Source organism: Colobus angolensis, unplaced genomic scaffold, assembly GCF_000951035.1.
Source record: "Colobus angolensis palliatus isolate OR3802 unplaced genomic scaffold, Cang.pa_1.0 Scaffold26, whole genome shotgun sequence".
In the NCBI taxonomy this organism is placed as follows: Eukaryota; Metazoa; Chordata; class Mammalia; order Primates; family Cercopithecidae; genus Colobus; species Colobus angolensis.
This window is the reverse complement of record NW_012115821.1, coordinates 802,554-815,464: the sequence shown is the minus strand read 5'-3', so window position 1 is coordinate 815,464 and position 12,911 is coordinate 802,554. Positions and strand designations below refer to the sequence as shown.

The following is a 12,911-nucleotide window of genomic DNA, read 5'->3' as shown; positions in this document are numbered from 1 at the left end:
TGGGCATGGTGGCACATGTCTGAAATCCCAGCTACTAGGGAAGCTGAGGCAGGAGAATCACTTGAACCTGGGAGGTGAAGGCTGCAGTGAGCTGAGATCACACCACTGCACTCTAGCCTGGCCGACAAGAGTGAAACCCCATCTCAAAAAACCAAAAAACTACTAATGATACAGTAAGTGTATATAAATACACATGATATGTATACATAGCACACAGCACAAAACTTTGTGTTTATAAGAAATAGAAATTGAATGAGAAAAATCAGAATATCATCATAAAAACACACATTGTAAATGCATTTTCACTTAATGCTTTCGGATGTGGAATTCCTACTGAGTTGAAATGGAAATATCACCCATAGAAGAAAAAAATGAGGGAAGGTAAGCAATATTATCACAGTATTATTTATCATACACATTAGGACTAAAAATAGTCAGGAAAGAATGAGCATTATGTCATTCTCTATCAGTCTTTAACCTTGTAAAAGGTTGTTGAGTTTGTCAAGGGTATATCAAGAGTCAATACAGGAGGCGATAAAGACAACTACTTTGTATCATGTGGCCCTGAAAAATTAAAACTTAATAATTATAATAATAAAAAGTCACTTTTGTCCTGCTTTAGGATGTTAACTCTTATTTTATTAATTTTTTCCAAAAATATTCCTTCCTTTGGCTCTGAGAGGCATGACTCTGCTGTTGAAAAGCAGAAGACATTTTACGCACAATTTTCCCTCTACTAGGAAGAGGTATATTGTGCCCTTCAGTGAACATAAAATTGATATTATCATCTCTTAGTTTATATCTCACTACTTAACCTTCAGATTAAAAGTTATTGGATTTGAATGACTAAGAAGACATCATGTCACCTTCCCTTCAATGTGGAGAGACAGAAGTTGAAGACGAGACAAGGTAATGTGATAAAAACATGAATTTAGGATCAGTGGATGCTCTGCCTCTTTTTTTTTTTTCTTTCTTTCTTTTTTTTTTTTTTGAGACAGACTCTTGCTCTTGTAGCCCAGGCAGGAGTGCAGTGGCACAATCTCGGCTCACTGCAACCTCCGCCTCCCGGGTTCAAGTGATTCTCCTGCCTCAGCCTCCTGAATTTACAGGCGCACGCCACCACACCCGGCTAATTTTTGTACTTTTAGTAGAGACAGGGTTTCGCCATGTTGGCTAGGCTGGTTTCAAACTCCTGACCTCAGGTGATCCGCCCGCCTTGGCCTCCAAAGGGGATTATAGGCGTGAGCCATTGTGCCCGGACAGTTTGTCTCTTTCAATAAGTGGCTGTGATACTGAAAACTCAGTTGTGTTTGTGTGGATAATAAATTCTGAAATTAATGGTCTACCTGAAGAAACTTTGCTGAAGATGAATCTGTTAGGAAGTTCATTTTATTTTTGGTACAGTCAAAAAGGAGCTGTCTAACAATAGTGATAAAATAGTTAATTCAAGGGGAACGCAGGGTTGCCAATCTTAAAAAAAAAAATCCAATACCCTCCACAGTTGGTATCTGCACTATCAGTTTACGTAGAAGATCCTGCAAAAGGTCCACATGGAAGGACTAAAGAGAAAAACAGAGCTTGCTTCCCGCCTTTGCTCTCTGGGCATGGCTCAATTTAAATACACAAAGAAGACTGGGCCTTTATGTCCCCAGGCAGTTTAATCTATACCTCCTAAATGAGTCTTCCAATAGCACTAGCTGTTTAATAATTGCACATTGTACTTTTCCAACAAAAGAAACACAACATACACCCCCCCACCACCTTAAAAACAAATTCATTCTAAGAGGCTTGTGTCAACATGGAACAAAGACTTTATCAAAGATCTAACTTCGTAGTTTTGTTCTCTCCAAGAGATAAGCCCATTCCATGATCACTAGGAGCACTAGCAGTTTATCAGTACTTCCCATGTGACTTTTGGAAGATGTACTCATTAGTAACTGTCAAAGGCTAAATGGAAAATACTTGATAATTTCAACGCAAATAAACATATGCAATCAAAATAGTGACTTTTAGCTACACAGAATGTCTTTATAAAAAAAGTCTTTTTAAAAAATGATTTTTTCAAAATAATCCTATCCTTTATTATAAGTTCTTAACCTCTAAGTGGCAGCTAAGAAAGGAGTTCAGGTTCTTCCCCATGCCCCTCTCTTTTCTGTTTCACGGTGCCCCCATTTTGCCAGTCATTAAGATGGAACATCCTGACTCATCATTGGTAACTCCGACTCCTTGGTATTTGCATACCTCGTAAATTCAAAAGGTCCTGCTGGTTTCCCAACATTCTCCTCAACAATCACTTCTTATCCAGTCCCTCCTTTCTCTTTCTGTTTCACTCATTCATAAATAGTCTGTCAAAGAACTGCCCTACATCAGGTACTATGCTGCGTGCTGCGGAAGTACCAGGGAATGAGGACAGTGATCTCAGCCCCCATTCCCTGATGGAACTTCACTCAGGCATTCAGATGGAGGAGGAGATGTTCAAGAAGCCAGGAGGGATCAACAACAGGGCGCCCTCAATTCACTGGGGCCAACGTTAGTGGCCCATTACTAAATGTCAGACCAACTGCAGTAACACTGTCATGGCCCCTCATCTCTCTGGGATTTCTTCCCTTCTAACCCAGCTAGGTTCAACCTTCTCATTTACTTTTAATACACCCCCTCTCATATGACCTTTCTTCTCTACTTAGAAGCCTCCCGGCCGGGCGCGGTGGCTCAAGCCTGTAATCCCAGCACTTTGGGAGGCCGAGACGGGTGGATCACGAGGTAAGGAGATCGAGACCATCCTGGCTAACACCGTGAAACCCCGTCTCTACTAAAAAATACAAAAAAACTAGCCGGGTGAGGTGGCGGGCGCCTGTAGTCCCAGCTACTCGGGAGGCTGAGGCAGGAGAATGGCGTAAACCCAGGAGGCGGAGCTTGCAGTGAGCTGAGATCCGGCCACTGCACTCCAGCCTGGGCGATAGAGCGAGACTCCGTCTCCAAAAAAAAAAAAAAAAAAAAAAAGGAAGCCTCCCATAAGCTGAACCCCATCTGCCTTTTCACCATCTTTCTATTGCCTCCATAGTTATTCTTCAGGCTCTAGCTAAGTAAACTCTAAGTTATTCTCCCACTTTTTCCTAGCACCTAACATATCAGTTCCCCCTCCACTCCCATTTTCTTCCACATACTGAGGCTCAATAAATAACAGTTAAATGAGGCTGGGTGTGGTGGCACATGACTGTAATCCTGGCACTTTGGGAGGCTGAGGTAGGAGGATCCCTTGAGCCCAGGAGTTCAAGACCAGCCTAGGCAATATAGTGAGACCCGTATCTCTACAGGAAAACAAACAAACAAACAAAAAACAGAACAACAACAACAAAAAATAGCTGGCCTGTCGTACCAGCAACTCAGGAGCCTGATGGTGGGAAAATCGTTTGAGCCTGGGGAGGTCAAGCCACAATCGCAACCCTGTACTCTAACCTGGGTGACTGAGCTAGACCCTGTCTCAAAAAAAGAAATAAAAAAGTGAAATCAAAGAATTGCAAACGATCAAAGAAATAAATTGCAGCTGTTTTCTAGTGGAGCTCACTTATTAGCCCACTTGCAACAAAGCTGAGACAAGGTCAGTATGGGAAACTCTTCACGACATTTTTTCGTCGGGGGGAGGGGAGATAATGTGGCTGTATTTCTATGAATCAAATCAAACAGAGTATTTAGCAAAGGGTCTCTGGAATGTTACAAGTAACACTTCATAATTACAATAGATTTGAGTTCAAAGACAAAGTGATGAAAAGAAACTTTCTAACATGGAGTTCAATTCCCTACATAAACTTCCTTCTTGTGGCTCAGTGTACCACTGGCATTTATATTGCTATTCTTCTTTGTCATAAAAGCAGTCACCTTGTAACCCTTTTTATCAAGTAATCTATGCACTACCTAAAAGTACGCTAGACTCCATCAGGCGAGCTATAGGTTTACATTATATAAACATTCCAATTCTGCCTGCTCAGCGCTAGTTGTCAATAAACGCAAGCCATTGCAAAACAGCAAAGTAGGTTCCTTGCCTTCAGAGAACAGATAGGACCTGCCAGTTTTGCAAAAACAAACTCTTCACAATCACTGAAACTAATCTGTCAACAAATTACCATTAAAGTCATACCTCCTGAAAGTTCAAAAACAGATTTGTGAGTAGACAAGAGATAGGGCGTTCTTTTTTTATGATTATTTTTATTAGCTCACAGGTCAGGGCTTAAAATTACCTTTTCAAAGTGGCAAAGCTTTCTCTTGAAGTCAAGAGGGTACACTTCACTCATAATGAAATGTGGCACCTGGCTTTCTATTACCACATTCTCCTATGTTATGGGTCTTTTTTCTTCTTTTGCTTCTCGTGCCATTTTAATTTTCAATGGAGAGATTAATGACACACAACTGTTTAGTAATTAAAACTTGAAAGAATTTCATACAAGTCTCACATCACAAGTTACGTAAATCTTTGACAACAATATTTTGATGGAAGGCAGGTCTAAACTAACAGAGTAGAGAACTATATTTAGCATTCAGGGTGAAATATGCCTTTTCTAGAAACAGCCACAAAGGGAATTAAGACAATGTGGGGGGTCAGTGTTGTGGCTGCTTTGTCTTTATTTGTCAGAATTATCTGAATTCCTGTCTCAGTTTTGTTTCAGTCTGTTTCTATGGTTATCACTAACATTTTGGTGGCATTCATTCCTACACAAAATATTTTTGACCATCAATACTTTCCACATTACTTGAACTACTGCAACATCTTCAATAAAATTATATCTCAGCATAGCAATTCCTTTAGAATTACAGCTGGGTTTTTACCTACCAGCAAGGGAAGGTGCTAGCCCCCAGCACAGTACTCGGCCCCATTAAGGCATTCAATAAATACTAATAATACCTTCTTCTCTGCCCCTTTCCTGGAAGTTCCCCTTCTAGGACACAGAGGTGCTGACCAGCTTTTCCCTGTCAGCATCAAGAGACCCTCCTTTCAGACACAGTCTCCAGCAGTTACAATGGGAAAGGCTACTTGAGGGCATTCCTAATAAAGTTCATAAGCCACCTTTTTCAAAGAAAAAAGTGGTAGAATGGTATGGCCAACCCAGCCATTGCTACCCAGTCTTTACACCTATAGATCCATACCATATAACTTGCGTCATTTTCCATAAGGTATGAAACAAGGCCAGGAATGGCCTCTGGAATTTTAATATGGTGCCCCAGAGGCCTATGGGTAAAAATGAGATGCAAAGAATGAGATGCAATAAGCACCTTCATGCAGTGATGCTTAATCCAGTACAGACACCAACAGCTATTTCTTGCAGGCACTGTTTCTCAGAGGCAATTAAAAAGCTGGAAACGGCCGGGCGCGGTGGCTCAAGCCTGTAATCCCAGCACTTTGGGAGGCCGAGACGGGCGGATCATGAGGTCAGGAGATCGAGACCATCCTGGCTAACACGGTGAAACCCCATCTCTACTAAAAAAATAAAAAAAACTAGCCGGGCGTGGTGTCGGGCGCCTGTAGTCCCAGCTACCCAGAGGCTGAGGCAGGAGAATGGCGTAAACCCGGGAGGGGGAGCTTGCAGTGAGCTGAGATCCGGCCACTGCACTCCAGCCTGGGCGACAGAGCGAGACTCCGTCTCAAAAAAAAAAAAAAAAAAAAAGCTGGAAATGTTTGCGGCACAGCTTTCTTCTTCGACTCAATATCCACCAGCAATTTCACTAACAATAACTAATGAAGGGATGCATTTTGCCATTTTGAATGTAAAGAGAAGAAATTTCATTTGCTTTTATATTTTTGTTTTTCGACACAGGGTCTCAATCTGTCACCCAGCCCAGGCTGGAGTGCAGTGGCAAGATCTCAGCTCACTGCAGCCTCAACCTCCCATGCTCAACGGATCCTCCCACCTCAGCCTCATAAGTAGCTGGGACCACAGGCATGTGCCATCATCCCTAGATAACTTTTGTATTTTTTGTAGAGACGAGGTTTTGCCATGTTGCCCAGGCTAGTCTCAAACTCCTGAGCTCAAGCAATCTGCCCGGCTTGCCCTCCCAAAATTGTGGGATTACAGGCATGAGACACTGCATGCAGCCTGCTTGTATATTTATTTAAGCTGAAACAAAAAAAGTTAAACTTAAAACACTGACACTATGGTCCCTCTACTACCATTTCCCATGTTCAGAGGACCCTGAGATTTCAATTCCTGATTCTCCCAGGTTCCTCCGGTACTGTATTTTCTACATCCCCTTTGTTTTGTTGTTGCTGTTGTTTATTTATTTACTTGAGACAGACTCTCACTTTGTCGCCCAGGCTGGAGCGCAGTGGCGCAATCTTGGCTCACTGCAACCTCTGCCTCCCAGGTTCAAGTGATTCTCCTGCCTCAGCCTCCTGAGTAGCTGGGACTACAGTTGTGCACCATCATGCCCAGCTAATGTTTCTATTTTTAGTAGAGACAGAGTTTTGCCATGTTGGCCAGGCTGGTCTCCAACTCCTGGCCTCAAGTGATCAGCCTGCCCCGGCCTCCCAAAGTGCTGAGATTACAGGCGTGAGCCACCACAGCTGACCTCTACATCCCTTTGAATGTACATAACTAGACTCTTTGCCTGAGTCCCACCCATTTCTCTGATCTTCTTGTGTTCTGGGAAGTGACTAATCTTTGACCTCCTTCAATGGCTCATTGGAAAAATTCAACCTGATGGGTCCTCTTTACTCCCCTTCTTTTTCAAGAGAATTTCCTATCTATCGTTCCCACCTGCTTACTAGTCATTTCACATTTTCTCTCCTTCTTTTACATTGTTAACTTAAAACATACACAGTCTTCTGGGCCACAAGACCCAACACCTTAAACCAGATGTCAAAGAAAGAAGCCATGGGAAGTAAACACTTTGCTTATCCACACTCTCTAAATAATACATGTTCAAATTCCAAATACAGCATGTCTTAAGTTTTTTCTCACAGATTCCCTCTAAACTGCTCTCTTCATATAAAATGATAGCCACACCTCAAAATTGCAGCAACCAAAGCTCTCTCTATACTGAACTCCAGCCTGGATGACTGAAAGATAGTACCAAAAAAAAAAAAAAAAAAAAAAAAAAAAGGAAAGAAAGAAACCCCACAAAAACCTCATCATTAAATGGAATGTTGTTAAGAAATAGCTGTTTTATTTAACAGCTATTCATTTTTATTGAATAAACATTTTCTAGAATGCATTCTGTTAATTGACCTGACAGCATATGCTGTATATGGAGAAACTTCTAAACATTATGCTCTATGTAATATGCTTATCTGAAACAGCTCTCATTTGCAGCAATATGGAAATAAAATTCTGCTTTCTAAAATTCAAGACTTTTAAAATGCATTAATCCACACAGTTTATGAAATTGTTCTGGACATTTTAAAATCCTTTCTTTAAGAAAAAAAAACTTTAGTAATTGCTAATAGTATTTGTTGCTGAGTTTCATAATGGAGTAGTGCACATCCAATACAACTTTTACAGACATAGAAATGGTGCAGGCATAATAGGAAATAAAAAGCAGTTATGTATCGGGTAAAGAATTACTCAATGGATAAAAGAAAATGTTCAGAAACTCTATCAAATTATATTATTAGAAAACTATTGTTATAATAGTTTCATGGCCCAGACATAAATAGAGTTGAAACATTACAGAGATAATACATTTAGTTTTCAGGAAGGAAGACAGTTTGTGAGTGTGTTGGCAGGCTCTACCAGCTAATGGCAGCACCTCTCTTGGGCTGATGGGTTCTGAGTGATGAGTCTACCTTCCAGCCCAGAATTGCCAACTCCACTACCTAGAGGCATAAATGAGCAATGCTGCTGGTGGGAATGAGAGCAGGCTGGAGGGCTCCCTGTCTTCAATAGCAATTCATCTCCCAACAATTGTTGCCCTTGTGGGACTATCAGCCCAAGGTTACCAGATATTCTAATTTTTCAAAAGAAGATGGAAAAGCCAGATTTGCCCCATTTCTCTAGGTTGTCAACTAATTTTTAGAAATGACAATGCCATTTGAATGCAATTAAGTCAACCTATAAACAAAACTCACTATGGAACTAGTGCACTCCATAGTGAATCTTTGTCAGGGCCCTCCCGTCCTGAAAAGGGCATTTGCTGTAATTTGTAATTATCTTTGATAATATGGAGCAAACATGGAAAGGTTTGCGTTTATTTATTTTAAATCGCGGCACTAAGTAAAAACTCTCCCCATATCCTCAATGATGGTATTGGTGCAACTGGAAAATCCTCCAACATTCAATATAATAACACAGCATAATTAACTCGTTTTTATGCCAGGCCCTTTTAAGCTAGATCTTCGTGTTCCATGGACTTCTAACATATTTTACAGTTCTAATTCTCTTCCACTGTCCTACATTAATCAAAGCTGTAACCCCTGTTGTCTTTGTACTACGGAATCTGAATGTGCCCCTGGCGAGGAATGGGGGAAAAGTCAACAGGAATTAAATTTCAGTGCAACTGTTTACTCAACTGTGGCCTGCAGTTATTGAAATTTTATCCGTGGTTTTGTGTGACTACCGCAGTAATGAATTCAGCATGGCTGTGATTTTCTCACTGCTGGTATTCTCACTTCAAGTAAAAACCTGTAGAATAAAAATGATGAAAACAACCCTAGTCCATTGTAGAATGCTCACACTTCTCCAAACTGTCTAATTGTTGCAGTTTTCAGTCCAGAAGAAAACTCTGATAACTCTAGTCCTGTAGAAATATTTTCAGTCCTGTAGTTTTTCTTATTTCATCTACAGATTTCCCTTTTCCCCAACAACCTGTTAAGAGCCTTATCATATACTTAGAGGAGTTGAACAGCTGTCAATGTCACATTTTAAAAGACCTCAAAAGGCTTTGCTAACCACAATACAGGGGGTTTTAGCCACAATGATAGACCCCACTGCTTTGTTTCTTCCCAAAACTTGTCAACGGCATACGGAGAAAAAACTGTCATAAAATCATTTCAAAACAGTATAAAAGTCTAATCATAAAACATTTCTTGACCTTTGTATTAATAACCAGTAACAACAAATTTTCCAAAGTGGTCATGGCCAAAGGAAGATGTGGATAAATACATTTGCAACTGATACTTTTTAAGGAAGATGTTGGTGAAGTAGGCTTTTATAATTTTATTCTATGTAGCCAATTTGTTACTGCTATTGTGTGTGTGCACGCATGCGAGTTTTGGGTTTATATGTAAACCACATGTTTTGATGGTTTATATGTAAAGTTTTTTGGAGATCCTGAATGATTTTTAGCTCCTCAAATAAAAATCAGAAGTTAATTTCCCATTTATTTAATTAATGTAATCTAAATACTAATTATTTAGTATCACCACACCAGTCAGTAGCCCCATCTCAAGTGCTCACGTGCTTCATAAAGAAATAGTCAATCTTGACACTCGTCTGGTAAGGGCATAGAAGATGTCATTCAAAAACATTAACTATTCTGAATAAAATGGCTGAGAACATCACATGAACATGTACTAGCACAAATACATGGAGACCCTTTTACTATCTACTGCGCGGTTTCGCTAACAACCTCACTGGTTGGAATTTGGCCATCTGCACTAACTTAAATGCACAAAGTTTATACACAACGAACATCACAAATTCCATCTGAAGTGAGCTCGTGGTGTAGGCATAAACGGGTTTGGGCTGCCAATGAAAGACAGATCAAATCACTTGCAGGAAGTCCTCTGAATTAAGACTTTTGCTGGTCTGTTACTTTTCCTTTCTTTCGCTTTGTTGCATCTTTCTCCCAACAGGTTCCACAGTCTGATGTTGGTTCCACCACCTTGTAAGGAGCTAACAACCTAATCATTCCTTACTCAACTCTTCGCAAGGAGAAAACAAACATGGTTTAGAGCTTGTCTCAAAGTTGCAACCCAAACATAAGCTTAGCTTCTCTGACACAGATTCCAAGAAAATGGTTTGAGAAGCACTTTGTCCCTATCTTCTTCCTCCCCACAAAAGTTACTGTAGCTTTCAGGAAGGCCCAAAGATACTGCATTCTTTTTAATTCACCTGTTTCTGAGTGGCATCATAACTATGTTATTAATAAGTAAATTGAGAACAAAACAGGTCATAAACCATCTATTATCATTAACAAATCCTAATAATATTTCCTGATTCCGAGACAGGCTAGAAAACCAAAGCCAGTCTTCAAGCAAATGCCGTTTACTTATTTGAATTTTTATCAACACTTTGACAAGAAAACACCATTTCTTGGGTCACCTGTACCATCTGGAAATATTTTACCAGTCACTCACAGGTACCCAGTTCCATACCTGTAAAAGGTATAACTAACAGGAATGAGTATACCCCAACTTACGTACATTTTGGGGAGGTGCCAATAAGAGATAACTCAAAGCAGTAAGACTTAGCCACAAACCCACTGCTGCATGAATACAGGGAACATATGTAAATACCCTAAACCCCCAAATCCTACAGGTAGAGGAAAGCAGCTTCCTACAGTGATGCCCATGTTCTACATGTTTTGGCTGTTATCTCAGCATTTCTGCCTGTATTTCTATGTATTTATTTCAACTCTCCTTACTCACCTACTCTTCTTCTCTCTTTTATTCCTTAGCTCTTATTTCCTTCTTCACAGGCTTAAGCCTGTTTATCGTTTAATTTTTATTTTTGCATGAAAGCAGTGGGAACCATTTCTCCAAAGAATAATTTTATTCAAAACGGGGAAAGGTTAGGCTGACACATGTCCACTCAATCTTCGTCTCAGCGACTGTTCCCCACAAGGGGACCTGCAGGACTTTCCAACTCCCAAGGGCTTGAAAATTAGTCTCTTAAGCCAACTGCTGGGACCCCTAGAGGGCCGATGGTTTATGAGATGCCACTGACAGAATGACAGATTGGCAGACAGGTGAGCACAAAATGCTGATCGTGAGATCGCGATTAAACGTAAAATTCAGCGGTAAAATTCGTACCCACCACCCTCTCCCTCCCAGGACTCCAAAGCCCCAGTACCTGTTGCTGCTGCTGCTGGGCGTGGGCGAGGTCAGCTGCCCCGATGTCCACGGCCGGCGTCTCTCCGTTGGACCGCCCCTCCCGAAGACCGCCGCACTCTAGTAAGTGGTTGCTGCCGCCCGACCCATTCTGGATGGCTGAACCGTTACTTTTTGTCTCAGTCCCAGATTCTTGCATCATGACTCAAAAACCTGATACAAGGATTTCCAAGATGGGGGGCGGGTGGGGGGGAGGAAAAAAAAAGCAGCTGTTAAAACAGTTGTTGTGCATAAGGAGAAGGGCCTTGGTTTAAATGTTGCCAAAATCTGTAAACAGTTGTCATTTTCTTTCACTCAACTTACCCCTCATTAGCGGGTCAGGTCCCTAGTTTTGGGTTTGAAACTATCATCCCAATTCAAGTTTCAGTAGTATTGTTTTAAATTATATATATATATATAAAACCCTTAGAAAAACTAGTATTTGTAGGTAAACCTAGAATTCAAGATTAAACTTTTCTTTTTTTTTTTTTTTTTTTTTTTTTTTTTTTTTTTGAGATGGAGTCTGGCTCTGTCGCCCAGGCTGGAGTGCACTGGTGCAATCTCGGCTCACTGCAACCTCCACCTCCCGGGTTCAAGACATTCTCCTGCCTCAGCCTCTGAGTACCTAGGATTACAGGTGCATGCCACCATGCCCGGCTAATTTTTTGTGTATTTTTAGTAAAGAAAGGGATTTCACCATGTTGGTCAGGTTGGTCTGGAATTCCTGACCTCATGATCCACCCGCCTCGGCCTCCCAAAGTACTGGGATTGCAGCCACTGTGCCCGGCCCAAGATTAAATTTTTCTTCTATCTGGTTCCTTTGCTCAAAAACCAGCAAGTCATCCTATAGAGCATATTAGGTATAAACATTAAATTTTAACATGTGCAGGCACTATTTGTTGATACTACACTATGTTTTTTTTTTTTTTGAGACAGGGCCTTGCTGTCACCCAGGCTGAAGTGCAGTGGCACTATCTCTGCTCTGCCTCTGCCTCCTGGGCTCAAGCAATTCTCCTGCCTCAGCCTCCCAAGCAGCTGGGATTACAGGTGCCCACCACCATGCCCAGCTAATTTTTGTAGTTTTAGTAGAGACAGGGTTTCATCATATTGGCCAGGCTGGTTTTGAACTCGTGACCTCAGGTGATGCACCCGCCTCGGCCTCCCAAAGTGCTGGGATTACAGGCCTCGTGAGCCATGGCACCTGGCCGAAGGTACTAAAAGTCTAATAGAAAAAAAATACATAGGCCTGGGGGCAGCGGTTCACGTCTATAATCCCAGCACTTTAGGAGGATGAGGCAGATGGAACACTTGAGGTCAGGAGTTCGAGACCAGTGTGGCCAACATAGTGAAACCCTGTCTCTACTAAAAGTACAAAAAAAGAAAAGAAAAAATAAATTAGCCAGTCATGGTGACAGGCACCTGTAATCCCAGCTACTCGGAAGGCTGAGGCATGAGAACTGATTGAACCCAGCGGGTGGAGGTTGCAGTGAGCCAAGATCACGCCATTGCACCCAGCCTAGGTGATAGGGCGAGACTCCATCTCAAAACAAAAGAAAAGAAAAAGAAAAGAAAAATGGTGCAAAATGAGTAGCTAGAAAATATAACTTAGGGCCGGGCTCACACCTGTAATCCCAGGACTTTGGGAGGCCAAGGCGGGCAGATCACCAGGTCAGGAGTTCAAGACCAGCCTGGCCAATATGGTAAAACCCTGCCTCTACTAAAAATACAAAAATTAGCTGGGCATGGTGGTATGTGCCTGTAATCCCAGCTACTCAGGAGACTAAGGCAGGAAAATTGCTTGAACCGGGACCCGGGAGGCGGAGCTTGCAGTGAGCCGAAATCACGCCACTGCACTCCAGCCTGGGCTACAGAGCGAGACTCCGTCTCAAAAAAA

At 41.6% G+C, this 12,911-nt stretch overlaps 1 protein-coding gene across 4 annotated transcripts in view; it reads right to left on the bottom strand.

Moving 5' to 3' along the window:
• FOXP1 (forkhead box P1) overlaps positions 1-12,911 on the bottom strand; it is a 658,747-nt gene that overhangs the window by 237,617 nt on the left and 408,219 nt on the right. For all 4 annotated transcript variants that reach the window (XM_011947141.1, XM_011947138.1, XM_011947142.1 and 1 more), the window contains one exon: positions 11,001-11,191. In XM_011947141.1, the coding sequence (XP_011802531.1) occupies positions 11,001-11,180 (180 nt within the window). In that variant the 5' untranslated portion in view covers positions 11,181-11,191. The remainder of the gene's footprint in view (positions 1-11,000; positions 11,192-12,911) is intronic.